We start from the raw sequence: 21,243 nt of genomic DNA, 5'->3' as shown, positions 1-21,243 counted from the left end.
GGTGGCATTGCTCCCTACCATTGCCTTTGTGTATTTTACAAATTAAATCACGGATGTATGAATATTTGATTAGCCACGGCATCAAAGGTTATGGGGAGAAGGCAGGGCAGTGGGGGAGAGTGGTGAAATGGATCAGCTCATGATTAAATGGTGGGGCAGCTTGATAGATCAAATACCTATTTAGAACCATAGAACACTACAGCACATAAACAGGCCCCTTAAGCCCTTCTAGTTTGTGATGAACCACTTTTTTCCTAGTCCCACTGACCTATACCCAGTCCATAACCCTCTATACTTATCCCATCCATGAATCTGTTCAAATTCTTCTTAAATTGAGCCCGCATTCACCACTTCAGAAGGCAGCTCATTCCACACTCCCAGCACTCTTTGTGTGAAGAAGTTCCCCCTAATGTACCCCCTAAACTTTTCCTCTTTCACTCTTAGCCCATGTCCTCTGCTTTGTATCTCACTTACACTCAATGGAAAAAAAACAGCCACAGTTATTCTATCTATCCCCCTCATAATTTTAAATACCTCTATAAAATCTCCTCTCCTTCTCTGATCCAGGGAATAAAGTCCTAACCTGTTTCTTTGGCTTGGCTTCGCGGACAAAGATTTATGGAGGGGGTAAATGTCCACGTCAGCGGCAGGCTCGTTTGTGGCTGACAAGTCCGATGCGGGACAGGCAGACACGGTTGCAGCGGTTGCAGGGGAAAATTGGTTGGTTGGGGTTGGGTGTTGGGTTTTTCCTCCTTTGTCTTTTGTCAGTGAGGTGGGCTCTGCGGTCTTCTTCAAAGGAGGTTGCTGCCCGCCGAACTGTGAGGCGCCAAGATGCACAGTTTGAGGCGATATCAGCCCACTGGCGGTGGTCAATGTGGCAGGCACCAAGAGATTTCTTTAGGCAGTCCTTGTACCTCTTCTTTGGTGCACCTCTGTCACGGTGGCCAGTGGAGAGCTCGCCATATAACACGATCTTGGGAAGGCGATGGTCCTCCATTCTGGAGACGTGACCTACTCAGTGCAGTTGGATCTTCAGCAGCGTGGATTCGATGCCGTCGGCCTCTGCCATCTCGAGTACTTCGATGTTAGATATGAAGTCGCTCCAATGAATGTTGAGGATGGAGCGGAGACAGCGCTGGTGGAAGCGTTCTAGGAGCCGTAGGTGATGCCGGTAGAGGACCCATGATTCGGAGCCGAACAGGAGTGTGGGTATGACAACAGCTCTGTTTACACTTATCTTTGTGAGGTTTTTCAGTTGGTTGTTTTTCCAGACACTTTTGTGTAGTCTTCCAAAGGTGTTATTTGCCTTGGCGAGTCTGTTGTCTATCTTGTTGTTGATCCTTGCATCTGATGAAATGGTGCAGCCGAGATAGATAAACTGGTTGACCGTTTTGAGTTTTGTGTGCCCGATGGAGATGTGGGGGGGGGCTGGTAGTCATGGTGGGGAGCTGGCTGATGGAGGACCTCAGTTTTCTTCAGGCTGACTTCCAGGCCAAACATTTTGGCAGTTTCCGCAAAACAGGACGTCAAGCGCTGAAGAGCTGGCTCTGAATGGGCAACTAAAGCGGCATCGTCTGCAAAGAGTAGTTCACGGACAAGTTGCTCTTGTGTCTTGGTGTGACCTTGCAGGCTCCTCAGATTGAAGAGACTGCCATCTGTGTGGTACCGGATGTAAACAGCGTCTTCATTGTTGAGGTCTTTCATGGCTTGGTTCAGCATCATGCTGAAGAAGATTGAAAAGAGGGTTGGTGCGAGAACGCAGCCTTGCTTCACGCCATTGTTAATGGAGAAGGGTTCAGAGAGCTCATTGTTGTATCTGACCCGACCTTGTTGGTTTTCGTGCAATTTGATAACCATGTTGAAGAACTTTATTGAGATATTTCCTGTATTTATGCAACCAAAACTGTACACAATACTCCAAATTCGACCTCACCTATGTCTTATACAACTTTACCATAACATCCAAACTCAATACTTTGATTTATGAAGGCCAATATGCCAAAATCTTTCTTTACAACTGTATCCAGCTGTGATGCCACTTTCAGGGAATGATGTATCTGTATTCCCAGATCCCTCTGTTCTACTGCACTCCTCAGTGCCCTACCATTTACCATCTATCTCCTTTCTTGGTTTGTCCTTTCAAAATTCAGCACCTCACACTGGTCTGCATTAAATTCCATCTACCATTTTTCAGCCCATTTTTCAGCTGGTCCAGATACCTCTGCAAGCTTTGAAACCTTCTGTGAAATCTTTCTGCTCCTATGTCTTATTACATTTTTTAAAAGTTATATTTAAATTTAGACATACAGCATGGTAACAGTCCATGCTGCTCAATTTACATCAAAGTAAACTATTTCTCCAGTAGGTTTCCAACGGTGGGAGAAAACCAGAACCCGTGGGGAAAACCCACGCAGACAAAGTTGGAACGTACAAACTCCTTACAGTCAGCGTGGGATTTGAACCCTGGCCCTGATTGATGGCGCTGTAAAGGCATTGTTCTAACAGCTATGCCAACCGTGCCTTATGTTAGAGATGAACTGTTAGTTTACACACAGAAGAACCTTTCTCACTGTACTGGGTGCAATGCGACAAATAAACTTAAATATAACTTTAATGTTGTCTTTCTGGCAATAAGAAGGTCATTTCTTTTACGCAGGCAATGGCCTTCATCTTGCGGCACATTGTCATTTGTACAACAGAAAATTCAGCCTTCCAGACTCAATGCTGGGTTCTTCTGGTACTTCTTGCTGTCAGTCTTTTGCTTATTATCCATTTGTGATTTTGGCTCAGATTTTCTCTCCCTCTGAGTATATCCTGATCTACTGTCATTCCCTGGCCGTGCTATCAGCAATGCATAACCCACCCAAAGAAACATCAATGAACTGCAGCAAACAATGAGAGGCTGGAGGCACAAGTACAGCCCAACAAAGCAGCATTCTCCAATCTTCCATGCAAAACACGCAGATATCATCATGGCTTGGCGAATGAAGATTTAGGAAGAGGGCTGTACACATCTGCTGCAGGCTCACTGGTGGCTGACGAAGCCAATGAGGGACAGACATGCCCTGCCAAAGTGGCTGCAAGGGAACATACAACCAGATATTAGACATTTACAGACAAGCAATACATTGCAGGAGAAATACACACATATAAAATTAAATAAATATTGTTTCATGGATATGAGAGTCTCGAATAGTTAGTGCGAGCAGTTCCTTTGGTCGTTCAGCATTCTCACTGCCTGTGGGAAGAAGCTGTTCCTCAGCCTGGTGGTACTGGCTCTGATATCCTTGTATTTCTATTCCGACGGGAGCAGCTGAAATATACTGTGTGCAGGGTGGAAGGTTTCCTCAATGATTTTCCATGTTCTCAAGAAAGAACTACTTTTAAGTTTTGGGGTGTAAATCACCAACTATCTGCCCTGAATTTCTCCAGAACTTTTGTGTATTGGAATGGTCCAACCACGTTGGAGCAATAGCCAAGAAAGGGTGCCTTCAACTTGTTTAGAAGCTAAATAATTAAAGTATGTCCCCAATGTGTTTTCTCATTGTTTAGAGATACAGCATCAAAAATATCCTGTCTGGATGTACCACAGCCTGGTACAGGAACTGCTCTGCCCAGGACCACAAGAAACTGCAGAGTTGTGAACACAGTTCAGGCCACCACACAAACCAACCTCACCTCCGTCCGCACCTCCCACATGCCTCAGGAAAGCAGCCAAAATATTAAAGGGCCCACCCCACCCCAGTCAACTCTCTTCTTCCCACTCCTGTAGGGCAGAAGAAGCATGAGTTTGGAAACACTTACTTTCCTGTCGTTTTCAGACTATTGAACAAAACTTCTCATTTGCAATATGATGCTGCCTTTGCACTGCTTTAACTGAACTTTTTCTTTGTAACACTACACTCTGCATTTTACTTCATTTTACACTACTTGTTGCACTTAAGTGCAAGTTAATATGCCTGCACACAAAACAAGTGTTTCTAGGTAAGGGGAATAAACAATTCAAATCAATCAAAAGAAAGAAATGCTGGAGGAACTCAATCAGTCTCGCAGTGTCCATAGGAGGCAAGGATGTATTTACCAATGTTTTGGGCCTGACCCCTTCCTCAAGGATTAAATTCAATTCAATCAACTCAAACATTCACCAAGAGTCCTAAATCCTAGGTTCTTACTAGACCTCCTCTTAGGGAAAGAGGTAGTGAAAGTGACTGATGTGTCATTGGGGTACACTTTGGGACCACTCTCCATTGTCATGGAGCAAAATAGGACTGGTCCACAAGTTAAGATCCCATTAGGAGCAAGGGCATTTTTGAGGCATGAGTTGGGAACTTCCAGAGGTTCATTGGCCAGTTGCCCTTGGATGCCATGTGATCTAGCCTTCCATACTAACTTACCATGCAGGATCTTGTCAAATGCCTTGTTGAAGTCCATAAATATGTCCCTCATCAATCCTCTTGTCACCTCTTCTAAAATCTCATCAGATTTGTAAGATATTATCTCCCACACAGGAAGCCATGCTAATTACTCCATCCAATCCCTGCCTATCCAAATGCTAGCAGATTCTATCCTTCAGAATCCCTTCCAGCAATGTTCTCACAACTTAAGTCAGGTTCACAATCATGTCGTTCCCTGGCTTGTCCTGGCTGCTCTTGTTTAAATAACAGTACAAAATCTTCAATCTTATGGCACTTCATCTGAGGTAAATATTCCATCTCCAGCTCCCACGAGGTCCATGGGATTTGATGAGGCCCTGGAGATATTTCCCACATACTGCGCTCCACCAACACCTCCTCTCCAATATTTCCTACATGGTCTGGAGCAATGCAACTTATTTGCTTCAGTTCTTCAGCTTCCATGATCGTCACCACAATAAAGACCAAAGATAGCCATGATAATCTTCAATGGGTCCTATTCACTCCCTCACCACCCATTTATTCAAATAAACCTGTAGAATCCTGTGAGATTTTCCTTTATCCCACTTTCCAGATCCATCTCACATCCTCTTTTTAATGAAACAGCATGGCGGAAGGCCCTTCCAGGTCATGAATACCGCGCCACCCAATTACATCCAATTAAACTACTAACCCCTTATGATTTTGGAGGGCGGAATGAAATCAGAGCACCGGAGAAAACCTATGCAGTCATGGAAAGAACGTACAATCTCCTTACAGACGGCATCAGACTCTAACCCGAGTCGCTGGCGTTGTAATAGCCCTGCCCTAACCACTATGATTACAGTGCGGCCTATTCTAACCATTTTATAAATTTAAATTTAGATATACAACCCAGTACAGTCCCATTAAACCCATGAGCCTGTGCCACCTAATTACACCCCAGTACGTTTTGAAGGATGGGAGGAAACTGGAGCCCCCGGAGGAAATCCATGCAGTTACAGGGAGAACGTACAAACTCTTTACAGACAGTGCCAGATTCGAACTGGTGCTGAAGTAGCATTTTGCTAACTGCTACGGTAACCGTGCCACGCCGCCCTCCCCATACACTAACCATGCCGTGCCCTCCTCCCCATACACTAACCATTGCTCTTTTGATTTCCATTTTAAATGCACTTGTCTTACCATGAGAGACCCAGGAATGTTTATAATAAATAACAAAAGGTTAGTTTTGAAGTGCAGCAGGTAATCAACAAGGCAAATGCATGCTGGCCTACATTGCTCGAGGGATTGAATTTAAAAGCAGGGAGGTTCTAATTGGCTGTACAGGATACTGGTGAGGCCACACTAGAGTATTGTGTACAGATCTGTTCACCTTAATTGTGGGAGGATATATTGGATTTGGAGGTGGTGCAGACGAGGTTCATCAGGTTGATTTCAGAGATGAGGGGGTTTAGTCTATCAGGAAAGATGATGAGCCAACTGTGATAAATGGAGCCGACAGAGGTTTGTGCCCAAGATAGTGACCTATGATTGGCAGCAGCCATGATGAGCTGCAGACTCCAGGGAAGTGGAGGACTGATGCAGGGCACCAGAAAACAGGAAGGGGAACCAGGTATCAGAACTGGATGCGAGAGGGTGCCATAGATACTGAAGGTTTCCTGATTGTGCCGGAGGTTTGGACCTGGAGTTCGGGCTGCTGATGGTTTGGACTGGGCTCTGTGTAGCTGCAAGGGCTGCAGTAGCACTGGAGGTGAATCCACGGACACATAGTGACTCTAAGGGGGCCCTCTTTTGCTTCTCTTTGTCTGACTGTAAAAGGCACTTCAGGCAAATTCTTACGTCAGATGAAAACAAATTCTGTGTAATATTGCACTGTCTTTATTACATGAATATTCAATAAATATTCAATAAATTGAATTTTGAATCTTGAACCCAGGACTATATTCATTGGAATTCCGAAAGAAGAGAGGAGATCTTATAGAAAGCAATGCACTAATGTTCTGGAGAAGCTCAGCAGATCACACAGCATCCGTAGAAAGAAAAGGCTAACCCACATTTCGAGCCTGAATCCTGGGAATTATCCAAGTTATCCATACCTTGATGCAGGGTATAGGCCAGGGAGCATAAATGTAGTCAGTAGGAAGGACTGAAATGTGTTGATTTCAATGCAAGTAGTGTAATGAATAAGGAAGATGACCCTGGAGCATAGATCAGTACATAGAAGTACGATGCTGCAGCCAATACAGAGACTTGGCTGACGTAAGGACGAGATTGACTCTTGCAGGTACCAGTTTTAAATGTTTCAAAAGAGAATGGGAGATAAAAGAGGATGGTTTGAAGCATTACTAATCAGGGACACATCACAGCTGCAGAAAGAAAGGATGCTGTGGAGGGATAGTGTACTGAGTCAGTGTGGAAGTCAGAAACAGGAAGTAATTGGTGGTTGTCTCTAGGCATCTGAATAGCCCTGCGGACACTGAGGAGCAGATAAGTAGGCAGATTTTGGAATTGTGCAAAAATAAGAAGGACGTTGTTATGGGAGACTTCAATTTCCCGAATATTGACTGGCACCTCCTTATTGCAAGAGAGATAGATGGGGCGTGAACAACCAATGATAGGAGAGGCTGTACTAGATCTAGTACTTGGTATTGAACCTGGTCATGTGACAGAGCTCTCAGTAGGAAAGCACTTCGGAAACAGTGCCCACAACTCCTTGAGCTTTAGCATAGCTATGGACAAGGATAAGAGCTGACAAAATGGTAAAGTGTTTAACTGGGGTAGGGCAAATTACAATGGAATTAGGCTGGAAATTGGGAAAATAAATTGGGAACAATGTTTTCAGGGAAAAGCACTGAAGTAATGTAAAGGATGTTTAGGGACCACTTGCGTGTGGTTCTGGATAGGTTTGTCTCACTAAAACAGGGAAAGGATGGTAGGATCAGGGAACTGTGGTACACAAACTAGGTGAGACAGCTAATTAAGAGAAGGAACCATCCACAAGGTTTAGGAAAGCAAAAGACAATAAGAGCTCTTGAGAGTTACATGGAAGCCAGGAAGGAACTTAAGAAAGGACTATGGAGAGCTGGAAAATGGGCACAAGGAGGCCTTGGCATGAAGGATTAAGGAAAAGTCTAAGGCATTTTATGCATACATTTCAATTCAAATGACATCTACAAATTTGCTGATGACACCATGGTCGTCAACGAAACTGCAGATGGCAAAGAGGAAGTGTACGAGAGTGAGATAGATCAGCTTGTGGAGTGGTGTCACAACAACAACATTGAACTCAACGGTAGTAAAATTAAGGAACTGATTGTGGACTTCAGGAAGGGGCAATCAGGAAAACATAAAGTCCCCTTGTTTAAAAAAAAGGTAATAGGGAGAATCCTGGGAATTATAAACCAGTGAGACTTACAACAGTGGTGTGCAAACTATTGGAGAGGGTTATTCACAACAGGATTTGTGAATTGGGAGAAGCATAATCTTTTCAGGGGTAGGTCATGCCTAGCGAGCCTAATTGTGTTTTTTAAGGAAGTAACAGACAAAACTGATAAAGCTGGGGTGGTAGAAGTGGTGTATATGGATTTTAGTAAGGTATCTGACCAGGTTCCTCCATGGTAGACTCATTCAGAAAGTCACGAGGAATGGGATTCAATGAAACTTGGCTGTGTGGATTTAGAAGTGACTTGCCTGCAGAAAGCAGAGGCTAGCGGTAGATGGAACATATTCTGTCTGGAGATCAGTGACTAGTGGAGTTCCACAGGGATCTATTCGAGAACCCATGCACTTAGTGATTTTTTAAAAATAAATTACCTGGATGAAGAACTGGAAGGATGGACCAGTAATTTTACAGATGACATGAAGGTTGGAGGTGCTACAGATAGTGCAAAGGGTTGTTGTAGGTTGCAACAGGATATAGAGGGGATGCAAACTTGGAGAAGTTCAAACCAGATAAATGTGAAGTGATGCAGTTGGATAGTCAAACTTGAAGATTCAGGACATGTTTAATGGCCAAATACTTAACAGTGTGGAAGAAGAGAAGGACCTTGGGGTCCAAATCCATAGATCTCTCAAGGTTTTAGTGCAGGTTGATAGGGTAGTTAAGAAAGCTGTTGGTATGCTGGCCTTCATCAGTCGGTGGATTGTGTTCAAGAGCCATGAGATAATGTAGCAGCTGTATAAAAGTGGTTAGACCACACTTGGTATATTGTATTCAGTTCTGGTTGTGTCAATGCAGGAAGAATGTGGAAGCTTTGGAGAGGGTGCACAGGTGATTTACCAGGATGATGTCTGAATTGGAGAATGAATGAGTTTTATAAGACAAGGTTAACAGACCTGGGGCTTTTAGTTCAAAGAAGGATGAGTGGTAACTTAATAAAGATCCACAATATTATGAGAGACAGAAGGCTTCTTTTATATTATTTTTTTTATTTTTCACACTATGAACCATACTGACCAAAATACATACAAACATTTTTCTCTTGAATATATAGTGTCATTTTCTCCCCTTTCCCCCCCTCCCTTCCCTCCCTCCCTCACCCCCCTTCCCATTTATTCAAAGTTCAGTCTATATGATACATTAAACCCGTTAAACAATGTCGTCACTTAGTACAAATAAATAAGAAATTTCTGTCTCTTACTTTTACATACTGAGTCAGTTCATTTCGTTGTCTTCTCCTTCTGTCATTTTAGGTGGTGGAGGTCCGTGGTAGGATTTCTCTATTGTGTTTCATGTATGGTTCCCATATTTGTTCGAATATTGTGATGTTATTTCTTAAATTATATGGTTTTTTTAATGGAATACATTTATTTATTTCTATGTACCATTGCTGTATTCTCAAGTTGTCTTCTAATTTCCAGGTTGACATAATACTTTTTTTTGCTACAGCGAGGGTGATCATAATAAATCTTTTTTGTGCTCCATCCAAATCGAGTCCAAATTCTTTATTTCTAATATTACTTAGAAGGAAGATCTCTGGGTTTTTTGGTATATTGCTTTTTGTGATTTTATTTAATATCTGGTTTAGATCTTCCCAAAAATTTTTCATTTTCTCACATGCCCAAATTGCATGTATTGTTGTTCCCATTTCCTTTTTACAGCGAAAACATCTGTCTGATACTGTTGAGTCCCATTTATTTAACTTTTGGGGTGTGATGTATAGCCTGTGTAACCAATTATATTGTATCATGCGTAACCTCGTGTTTATTGTATTTCTCATAGTTACGGAGCATAGCTTTTCCCATGTTTCATTCTTTATCTTTATGTTTAGATCTTGTTGCCATTTTTATTTAGGTTAACAGTTTGTTCCCTTGTTCTCCTTTTCTTGCAGTTTGATGTACATGTTTGTTATAAATTTTTAAATTATCATTGTGTCTGTAATCACGTATTCAAAATTGCTTCCTTCTGGTAACCTCAGACTGTTTACCAATTTGTCCTTCAAGTAGGTTTTCAGTTGGTGGTATGCAAACATTGTATCGTGTGTTATATTATATTTGTCCTTCATTTGTTCAAAAGATAATAATTTATTTCCCGAAAAACAATTTTCTATTCTTTTGATCCCTTTTCTCTCCCATTCTCTGAAGGAAAGGTTATTTATTGTGAAAGGAATTAGTTGATTTTGTGTCAATATTAATTTTGGTAGTTGATAATTTATTTTATTCCTTTCTATGAGAATCTTCTTCCAAATGTTGAGCAGATGGTGCAATACTGGTGAATTCCTATGTTGCACCAATTTTTCATCCCACTTATATAGTATATGTTCAGGTATCTTCTCCCCTATTTTATCTAGCTCTAATCTGGTCCAATTTGGTTTTTCCCTTGTTTGATAGAAATCTGATAGGTATCTTAATTGTGCTGCTCTATAATAATTCTTAAAGTTTGGTAGTTGTAAGCCTCCTTGTTTGTACCATTCTGTTAATTTATCTAGTGCTATCCTCAGTTTCCTCCCTTTCCATAAGAATTTCCTTATTATTTTCTTTAGCTCCTTGAAGAATTTCTCTGTTAGGTAAATTGGTAATGATTGAAATAGGTATTGTATCCTTGGGAAGATGTTCATTTTAATACAGTTTATCTTTCCTATCAGTGTTAGTGGTAAGTCTTTCCAGTGCTCTAAGTCGTCTTGTAATTTTTTCATTAATGGCTGATAATTTAGTTTATATAGATGGCCGAGATTATTATTTAGTTGTATACCTTGGTATCGAATTGCTTGTGTTTGCCATCTAAATGGTGATTCTTTCTTAAACTTTGTGAAATCCACATTATTCATTGACATTGCTTCACTTTTATTTGCATTGATCTTGTACCCTGATACTTCTCCATATTCCTTCAATTTCTTATGTAATTCTTTTATTGATATTTCTGGTTCTGTTAAGTATATTATAACATCATCTGCAAATAGATTGATTTTATATTCCTTCTCTTTTATTTTTATCCCTCTTATTTTATTTCCTGTTCTTATCAGTTCTGCTAGTGGTTCTATAGCTAACGTGAACAGTGAAAGAGATATTGGACATCCCTGCCTTGTTGATCTGCTTAATTTAAATTAGTTTGATATATATCCATTTACTGTCACTTTCACCAATGGTCCCTTATATAATGCTTTAATCCAATTAATATATTTCACTGGTAGGTTGAATTTTTGTAGTATTTTGAATAAATATTTTCATATTTATGGAATTAACAAATTATATATAACCCAACGGAGATCAACGAAAACTTCAGGGAATTCTACAAACAACTATATGAAACTGAAAACGAAGGGAAAGAAGACAAAATAGATGAATTTCTAACTAAAATTGAACTACCAAAATTACAAACAGAGGAGCAAAATAAATTAATAAAACCATTTGAAATAGAAGAAATACAGGAGATCTTAAAAAAACTACCGAATAATAAAACACCAGGAGAGGATGGACTCCCAATAGAATTCTATAAAACATTTAAAGACTTATTAATTCCTCCTCTCCTGGAAGTAATGAACCAGATTGAAAAAACACAAAACATACCAGATTCATGCAAAACACTAATAATTACAGTAATACCAAATTCGGGGAAAGATCCACTAACACCAACATCGTATAGACCAATATCTCTACTTAACACAGATTATAAGATAATAGCTAAACTATTAGCAAACAGATTGGCCGACTGTGTACCAAAAATAGTAAAACTAGATCAAACTGGATTTATTAAAAAAAGACGAACAATGGACAATATCTGTAAATTCATTAACTTAATCCATGCAGTACAAGGAAACAAAACTCCAACAGTGGCAGTTGCTTTAGACGCAGAGAAAGCCTTTAACAGAGACATAAGGCTACTTCAGGTCGATTTTCTGCTAAGAATGTGCCTGAAGAAGAGAGAGCGGCCCTCTGATTTGCTGTTCAGGTGGCAGCACTAAAAGCGCAGTGCTGGCCACCTGAAGGGACAGCTGCACCGGGATGCGCATCTGACCGCACTCTGGCTCCTGTCCCTTGAGCTGTCAAGTTAGGATGGCTGGCTGTCAGCTGGGACAGCCACAATGGGCTATCAGCGTGGGGACATCCCCAGTGGAATGTCCCCACACTGATCGCTCTGCCCCCCGGGTGGGGGAGATGGGGGCTGGAGTGGCTGACAGGGGAGAGGGGGGCTGGGGTGGTCGGCAGGGGAGAAACGGGCTGGGGCGGCCGGCGGGAGAGATGGGCGCAGGGGCGGCCGGCGCGGGAAAAGGGGGCTGGAGCGGCTGGCCAGCCAGCTCGCCAGCTGACTGTCATCCCGAATGCAGCCGCTTTTAGCTGGCTGCATCCAGATGGCTGGGGAGGCCACTATGCTGCGGCGATTATCCGTTTCAGAGGAAGGTTACAAAGTTCGCCTCGCAAGCACCTCCTGCACATTCAGGTGGCCTCCCAATAGCTGCATATTGCCAAAATATGCAGTTTTACAAGCGGGCAATTGGCCACCTGAAAGTGATGGAGTGGACAGCCAACACCTTTTCCCCAGGATGGGTGTACCAAGCACGAGAGGATGTCGGAATAAAGTGAGGAAGGAGAGTTTAGGGGTGTCATCAGAGGTAGGTTTTTTTCCCAGAGAGGACTGGATGACTGGAATGTATTGCCAAGGGTGGTGGTGAAGGCCAGTACAATAGGGGCATTGAAAAAACTCTTATACAAGCACATGGATACAAGTAGAGGATCAGGTTTAGTTTGTTAAGTAGGTTTATAAAGGTCGGCACAACATGGTGGGCCAAAGGGCCTGTCCTCTTGTTCTGTTCTATGTTAAAACCAGGGCACAGTAGCTTCTGACATTGGAATGTGCTGATGTGCGTGAATGATGGAATTAGATAAATATCCACCATATCTGAACTGACCCGTTTGGCTGAAATTTCCATCTTGTTGTGTCCATTTAACGCAGAGAGAGGACACCTTCATAAACAGAAGCCAATCTTCAGTGACCAGGCTAAGGGCCGTATTAAAAGCGAACGCGGGCGCTTTCTAAACCTCTCGCCCCCTCCCCCTCCTCCCTCTCGCTCTCTGTCTCCCTCTCTCTCACACACACGCAATTATTGGAAGGTGTGTTTGTTCAAAGGTTCCACGGTGCGGGAAATCGAGGTGAAACTTTAACAATAAAAAGGACATCGACAGAAACCGCAGCGTTCCGGGTCGGACGAGCTGTCGGGAGACGGAGGCTGCGACTTCTCTTTGCAAACTTTGCCCAACTTGTTCCGACCAAAATGGCAAAGCAAAACACAGGTCTGTGCTGTGCCCTGCTCCTGCCGATCTCTTTCGCATTGTCAATGCAAACCTCGTTTCTTCCCTCCTTGTATTTTTTAACATGCTTTTTGACATTTGAAATATCCGCCCCGATTCATCAGATGGTGGTCGCTGTAATATTGATCTCTTCTCTTGTTCACAGATAGTGGGACTCAAGATGATCTGTCCTCTTCCAGGAAGAAAGTTCCGGTTAGTATGAACATTGTGTTACTTGGACACAACCCGGGGAGAAGCAATTGAACCCGTGGTCCCCAGTTCACCGTCGCTCCGGGATCATTTGCGCGGAGCCCTGGTTGAAACGTTGAAGTGCGGCATGGAGTAAACATCAACATCTCCCCCTGCCGCGGACAGGCAGCCAAGGTATTCAAGTGCCCCGTGACCCTCTTGTCCCTCTCCCGGGCAGCTTGAACCCGCTGGGAAAGTGCGCACCAGCAAGTTTCGGCGCAGCCTTCGGGCTCATGAATGTACCCCATCAAGGTGCTCTTGGTTTGGGGACGACTTCGAACAACATCCCAAGTGTCTGAGGAACTCAGCAGGTTCTTGGCAGGCAGTCTGGCCCAAACTTGGACTCCATTGCCTTCCAAGGATGCCGCCCGACCCACTGAGTTCCTCCAACGCTTTGTGTGTTGCGCCAGTGACCGGCATCTGCAAACTTCTTGTTTCCCTTGCTTTTTTATTGTAACTCTAGACTCTGCAAGTTGTGCGCTTTTCATAGTTGTCACTGATAATAAGTTGATTTGTATTAAGTAGAATGAGTTTTCTTCTGCAAGCAGGGTTTTTAAAATTTAGACATACAGACCCTTCCACCTTACCGTCAAATGCAGCCAATTAACCTATAACCCCTTGGGTTATATGCTTCTTGTGTAAAGAGCACCATTGACAGACTATAGAGTTACAATTAAATGGACCAACCAAAGGCAGCATAATAGAACTGTGGGGTTCATTCAAGAGCCTGACAGGAGGAGAGGGAAGAGAGTGTGCCCAGGCTGGGATGGATCTCTGAGTATTTTGGCTGCCTTTCCCAGGCAGTGGGAGATGCAGATGGAGTTCATGAAGAGGAGGGAGGTGTGTGGGTGTGTGTGTGTGATGCTCTGAGCCACATTGTGGTGCACCTGCAAAGCATGCTTTTGATAGAGCACCTGTCAAACTTTACATTTGTAATTTAAATATTAATAATTAAATGTTATTTTGTTTATTTTTAAATGTAAACATGCAGCATAATAGCAGCCCTTCTGGCCCACGAACCCATGTCACCCGAATATTTCAATTAACCTACAACCCCCATACATTTTGAAGGGTGGAAGGAAACCAGAGCACCTGGAGGAAACCCACGCAGACATGGGGAAAATAGACAAACTCCTTACAGACAGTGCCAGATTTGAACCTAGGTCACTAGTGCTGTAATAGTATTGGACAAGTTGTTGAGGGACAAAGGGAACTTCCTTAGTCTTTAAGAAATTAGAGGTGTTCGTGCAATTTCCTGCCCATCACAGTGAAGGTCATAGGATCTATGATGGAATGAACGAGCCATCTGATGTGCTCAGGCATAATAATTGTAATCTAAACACACATAATTTCCATGTGTTTATGTATATGTACTTGTGTGTGTGTGTAGACTTTGCATGTGTTAGTTTAAGAATATACGCTTCTGTTATATGTGTGTAGATGCATGTGAGTGACTGAATGTGCATAGGAGTGTGTGCTTGGAGGACCTGGTGCACGTGTGTGTTAGGAAGGGGGTCAGTCTGGTTGCACTTACGAAGTGAACACATGAACTTCCACATGTAACAAAAACGCACCAATTCTGTGTTCATTAAAGCTCCAGCACACACGGCTGGCAGCATGGTGCAGCTCGGCAAGCCTTTGCCTCACTACAGCCGAGATCTTGTTCAATTCCGACCTCATCTGTGGCCCTGTGGGTTTCTTCAGGGTGCTCAACTTTCCTCCCACGTTCCAAAGACACTCAGGTCAGAAGATTGAAAATTGCCCCTGGTTGTGTGTATGTAGTACCATTCGTTGAGGGGGGGGGGGGGGTGCAGAACATTTGAGAATGCAGGGAGATTAAAAATGGGATTAATGTAAAGTGATGATCATTGGCTTAAAGGGCATTTTTCTGTGCAGTATCTTTAAAATGGTTCACCTCAACATTCTAACTCCAAGTAACTGTGTGGCTATCTCATTCTTTCTATGCCCTCACTCCTCAAAATCTTTTATCCTTTCCCTTGCTTCCTTCATTATTTTTCCCTCTACATTTCTAAAGGGATTTCCTGGTTCTCAAGATAGTAAGATCATTCTTATTAGTCACCCACTGTAACTATAACTTTATGGCATGATCATCTCTGGATTTTAAAATTAATCTCAGATTTAACAGTACAATAAAAAATATGCCATGTTGTAAAGTTGTATTGTTTTATTACCAAAACATGTTGTTGCCCTGTGATCTTTGGTTTGATTTGCTAGCCTCTCTCGTGTTGTGGTGAGGAGGAGAATGTAGTCAGAGAGATGAAGAATCTGAGATGGTTCTCCTTAGACAAGAAACTAAATCAAGGTATTCGGATTGAGGAGATACTTTTAATCAAGCACTTGGAAGGAAACTAGTTCCCCCGGCACATGAATCACTAGCAAGGAGTTATTGATAATAAATTATCTACAATTTATTGCATGGTTAGCATCGAGGTTAGTACCACACTGTTGTAGAGCCAGCAGCCAGGGTTCGAATCCACCACTCTCTGTAAGGAGTTTGTATGTTCTCCCTGTTACCTGTGTAAGTTTTTCCTGGGTGCTCCAGTTTCCTCCCACTCTCTGAACACGTACGAAGTTGGAGTGTTAATTGGTTATAATTGGGCAGCACAGGTTTTAATGGCCAGAATTGGCTTCTAACATGTTGTGAATAAATTTATATTTCAATTATAATGATTGGAAATTGGTATAATGAACAAATGAGTAGAAATGATTCAACTCAGAGAGTTGTTATGGTTATTTACACATCATATGGAAATAAAATTGGAATACCTCAAGAACATTCAAAAGGTTAATGAAAGTGCTTTTTAAATTTTTAAAGTTTAGACATCAGCATGGTAACTGGCCCTTTCAGCCGACAAGCCCATGCCACCCAATTATTACACCCAATTGACCTACAACTCCCGGAGGAAATGTACAAATGCCTTACAGACATTTGAAAGTATCTAAATGCAAACCCAAGAAAAACCATTATATCCTTTACATATTAAACTGTGTACATAACATAGGAAGTCTTTCAGTCCATTGGATGCTCTGAGAGCCAGAATCAGACCCAAGCCATTTACTCCCTTCACTCATTTAAATTACTCCCCTTGACCTGTTATTGGATCATAGTCATACTGCATTGATACACACACATCATTTCCATGCTGAACACCAACTTCCTGTCTGCTCTTTGCTCTCTCATACCAATTAACCAGCCAGCACTTCTTTGCGGTGTGGGGGATGGGCTACAGGGGAAACACACAAACTCCGCACAGACAACATCAGAGGTCAGGATTTACCCCATGATCTTGGAGTAACGAGGTAGCAGAACTAACCCACAGTGCTGCCATTGCACACTTTACATATCTGGCTTATCATTTCATTTAGTTCATAACTTTTTACACTTGCTTACAATATGGAGAGTCACCGCTATCAAATAATCCATCCGTGCCTTGATTGACCTCACTGGCTGGAGGGTCATTCATGGTTCTCAAGATGATTGTTCAAAACAACATCCTCTGACCTGAAAGTTATTGCTTCTTGTCCAGGACCTGCTCCAAGACAGTGCACCCTGACAAAATTCAGTGCCCTTCAGTCTTACACGGAAAGAGGTAGAGGGAACAAAGAGCTGAGACCCAGGTTTTGTTTTTTGTCTCTATAGTCCCCCGCTCATCCCACAGATCCTGTGTGAGATTACACACCACAGAACCAAGGACTGTTTCTTTCCTGCCATTACTAGACTCCTAACTGACCTTCACACTGGTAAAATAACAATGCTGTTGTTCTGTATTAACCCTGTAACTCTGAATTCTGTACTGTGTTTTTCCAACTGCACAATGTATGGGTTGACCAACCAGACTGCTCACAAAATGAACTGTCCCACTGCACCTCTGTATATGTGACAATAAGCGCGCATGAAGTTCCCAACTGCTGCTGATGTTTGGGGCCACTGAAGGTGGAGGAGGCAGGTTGGCATCTATACTGAAGTTTGACAGTGCAGATTCCCCAGGCCCCTACACAGGATCTTCTCCAGACAGCAATGGCAGCACAGTTCAGGTGACGTCACAAGCCATTGCTTTTATGAAACCAGCAGGGACAAGGATGGCAATTTGTGGGTCTGAGCTCATTCAGATGGAGATCAACGTGGGCATTGCAGTCTCCACTCAGTCAGTGGAGAGGGTGGTGAGTGCATAGTTTTTTAAGTGCTGTGCACATTCCACCATTTTCTCTGTGCTCCCAGTGCCTGATCTTGAAGAGCTCAACAACATCTTGAATGTGCCTTCTCCATGTTGAGGGGTTGTGGGCTAGTTTTTACAGAGGTAGTGGGAATATTGCAGTTTGTCAAGGAGGCTTTGAGCACATTCATGAATCCTTTCCTCTGTTAACCTTGTACCACAGGAAAGCTCAAAATAGTGTGAACACTAGAGCCATCCAGTGTAGCCAGCCTTAGAACTATATACCCATAGAACATTCTTCTTCTTTTCTTTCTTTTATTTCTTTGGCTTGGCTTCGCGGACGAAGATTTATGGAGGGGGTAAAAAGTCCACGTCAGCTGCAGGCTCGTTTGTGGCTGACAAGTCCGATGCGGGACAGGCAGACACGATTGCAGCGGTTGCAAGGGAAAATTGGTTGGTTGGGGTTGGGTGTTGGGTTTTTCCTCCTTTGCCTTTTGTCAGTGAGGTGGGCTCTGCGGTCTTCTTCAAAGGAGGTTGCTGCCCGCCAAACTGTGAGGCGCCAAGATGCACGGTTTGAGGCGTTATCAGCCCACTGGCGGTGGTCAATGTGGCAGGCACCAAGAGATTTCTTTAGGCAGTCCTTGTACCTTTTCTTTGGTGCACCTCTGTCACGGTGGCCAGTGGAGAGCTCGCCATATAACACGATCTTGGGAAGGCGATGGTCCTCCATTCTGGAGACGTGACCCACCCAGCGCAGCTGGATCTTCAGCAGCGTGGACTCGATGCTGTCGACCTCTGCCATCTCGAGTACTTCGACGTTAGGGGTACTTCTCCATTAACAATGGCGTGAAGCAAGGCTGTGTTCTCGCACCAACCCTCTTTTCAATCTTCTTCAGCATGATGCTGAACCAAGCCATGAAAGACCCCAACAATGAAGACGCTGTTTACATCCGGTACCGCACGGATGGCAGTCTCTTCAATCTGAGGCGCCTGCAAGCTCACACCAAGACATAAGAGAAACTTGTCCGTGAACTACTCTTTGCAGACGATGCCGCTTTAGTTGCCCATAGAACATTACAGCACAGAAAAAAGACCCTTTGGCCTTTCTAGTCTGTGCTGAACTATTTTTCTGCCGTCCCACTGACCTGCAAACAGTCCATAGCCATCCATACCTCTTCCATCTGTGTATGTCCAAATTTTTCTTAAATATGGAAATTGACCCCACATTCACGACTTCAGTTAGCAGCTCGTTTCTTACTCCCACTCCTCACTGTGTGAAGAAGTTTCCCCCAAAACCTTTCCCCTTTCATCCTTAACCAATGTCCTCTGGTTTGTATCTCACTACCCTCAGTGGAAAAAACCTACTTACATTTACTCTGTCCATACCCCTCATAATTTTAAATACCTCTATCAAATCTCCCCTCATTCTTCTACACACCAGGGAATAAAGTCCTAATCTGTTTAATCTGAACCTGTAACTCAGTTGGTGAAGTCTGGGTAATATGGGAGGGGTTTGGAGGGCTATGGACTGGGTGAAGTTCAGTGGGATGAGGCAGAAAAATAGTTTGGCACAGACTAGAAGGGCCTGTTTCTGTACTGTAATGTTCAATGGTTCTATGGTGAAAATCTGTAAACAGAATAGAATAGTGGTCAGATGCAATTAAGTTCAAGTTTATTGTCACATGTAAAAAGGTGCACTGATAAAGTTTGTTTTGCGAGTAGTCCAGTGAGACATCATGGACATACATAGTACAGCAAGTGTGACACAATGCAGAAGTACAGAGTTACAAAAAGAATGGGAACATCAATTTACTTAACTGCTAAAATAGGGAACATAATGGATGGAGTGCTAGGAAAGAAATCCCTGACTGTATCTGCCTGATGGCTGGATTTAAACTGTTACTGGCAATTATGATACTGCTTCACTTACTCACCCAATGCACTGGGAGTGAAGGGGATGGATTTTTGTCACAAGGAGTAGATCATGAATCTTCAGGCTTGGTACGACATGCTGAGACAGGTGAAATCTGGCCATGGTGCAGCTATCTGGAGTTTCCTCTGTGTGTTCAAAAGAAAGCTCCGCATCCCCCCTGATGAATGGGTCACCTACATAGCCATGGCTGAGATGAGGAGAACCCTATCCAAGGTGAACCCACACAAGGCAGCGGGGCCAGACAACATACCTCATCAGGGTAGCGCGTTGAATGAACCAAAGACTTGTTAGCTCAAACCAAGGCTTTAATCAGCAAAAGACTGGAGCGTATTACATCGAGGTCAACCAGTCTAGACTGACCTGGGTCTGGTTAGGAGCAGCCCTTTATGACCTACCAGTAGGCGTGGCTACGGCTCTCAGCCAATCACAACACTATAAGCAAATATATACAAGTAAACATTGGTGATAGTATCCTGTACTATCACAATCAGGTACTGAAGGTCTGCTCTTCCAACTGATGGAGGTCTTCACAGACATCTTCAACACATCACTGTAGCAGTTCTTGTTTCCGCCGCTTTTGAGACAACCACATCATCCCGATACCAAAGAGGGCGACAATAACAGTCCTCAATGACTATGCCCTGTGGCACTGACCTCTACCATTACGAAATGCTTCGAGCATCTGGTGATGAAATGCATCAGAACACACCTCCCAGAGATGCTGGACTCATTTCAGTTTGCCTTTAGAAGAAACCATTCCACTGATGAAGCTATAGCCCTGTTCCTCCATTCTATCCTGACTCACCTGGAGAATGATGTCTCATAGCCCTGGCTGCTCTTTATAGACCAGCTCAGCGTTTGATATGATAATTTCCCAGAGGCTGGTGGAGAAACTGTCCTCAGTAGAACTGAACATCCCTCTCTGTAACTGGATTCTAACAGAAAGACCATAATCTGCAGGTTGGTAGCAGAATGGCGAGCACCATCACACTGAGCACTGGTGCACCTCAAGACTTTGTGCTCACCACGGTCCTGTTCACACTGCTGATTCACGGCTGCAACGCTAGATACAACTCCAACAGTGTCATCACATTTATAGATGACACAACAATAGATGGCCTCATCAGCAATGACGATGAGTCACACTACAGGGAAGAGGTGTAAAATCTTATGATATGGCGCAAGGGTAACAACCTGAGTCTCATTGTGGACAAGATGAAGGAGATGACTTCAGGAGGACCAGGAACAACCACATATCAACAATTCTGCAGTAGAGAGAATGGAGAGCACCAAGTTCCTTGGAGGTCCCTTAACTAGTGACCACTCCTGGACACACAATATCTCCTCACTTGTCAGGAAGGCACAACAGTGAATTCACTTCCTGAGAAGACTGAAATGGGCAAGGCTACCGGCAACAATTTTGTCATCTTTCTATAGGAGCTCTATCATGGCTGGCTCCATCACAGGGTGGTATGGTTGCTGTAGGGAATTGGATCGAAGATCAATCCACAGGACCATAAGAACAGCAGAGAGGATTACTAGTGTCTCTCCATCAACATTTGGGATCATTGTCTGAAGAGGGCGCACAAAACTGTTGAAGACCCCTACAACCCTGCACACACCTCTTTCAGCTGCTCCCGGTGGAGAAGGGATTCAGGAGAATTAGAGCCAGCACCACCAGGCTGAGGAACAGTGAGCTTGCTGAATGACCAAAGGAACTGCTCACACTAACCATCCGAGACTCTCAATTATGAAACAATATTTATTT

At 43.3% G+C, this 21,243-nt stretch overlaps 1 protein-coding gene and 1 long non-coding RNA gene across 2 annotated transcripts in view; one reads left to right on the top strand and one right to left on the bottom strand.

The window, feature by feature from the left end:
* Positions 1-2,593: 2,593 nt before the first annotated feature.
* Positions 2,594-19,950, bottom strand: LOC138761896 (uncharacterized). Its single transcript, XR_011356575.1, has 2 exons — positions 19,477-19,950; positions 2,594-3,077 (listed from the first exon to the last, which is right to left on the bottom strand). It is a non-coding gene; the product is annotated as an uncharacterized lncRNA (long non-coding RNA).
* slc15a2 (solute carrier family 15 member 2) overlaps positions 12,972-21,243 on the top strand; it is an 89,153-nt gene continuing 80,881 nt past the window's right edge. Inside the window, exons 1-2 of the mRNA XM_069934808.1 lie at positions 12,972-13,121; positions 13,285-13,331. Of these exons, the coding sequence (XP_069790909.1) occupies positions 13,103-13,121; positions 13,285-13,331 (66 nt within the window). The 5' untranslated portion in view covers positions 12,972-13,102. The remainder of the gene's footprint in view (positions 13,122-13,284; positions 13,332-21,243) is intronic.

The sequence above is a fragment of the Narcine bancroftii genome, chromosome 4 (genome assembly GCF_036971445.1).
Source record: "Narcine bancroftii isolate sNarBan1 chromosome 4, sNarBan1.hap1, whole genome shotgun sequence".
In the NCBI taxonomy this organism is placed as follows: Eukaryota; Metazoa; Chordata; class Chondrichthyes; order Torpediniformes; family Narcinidae; genus Narcine; species Narcine bancroftii.
Note: the sequence above shows the minus strand (reverse complement) of the source record. Positions and strands in the feature narration are given on the sequence as shown.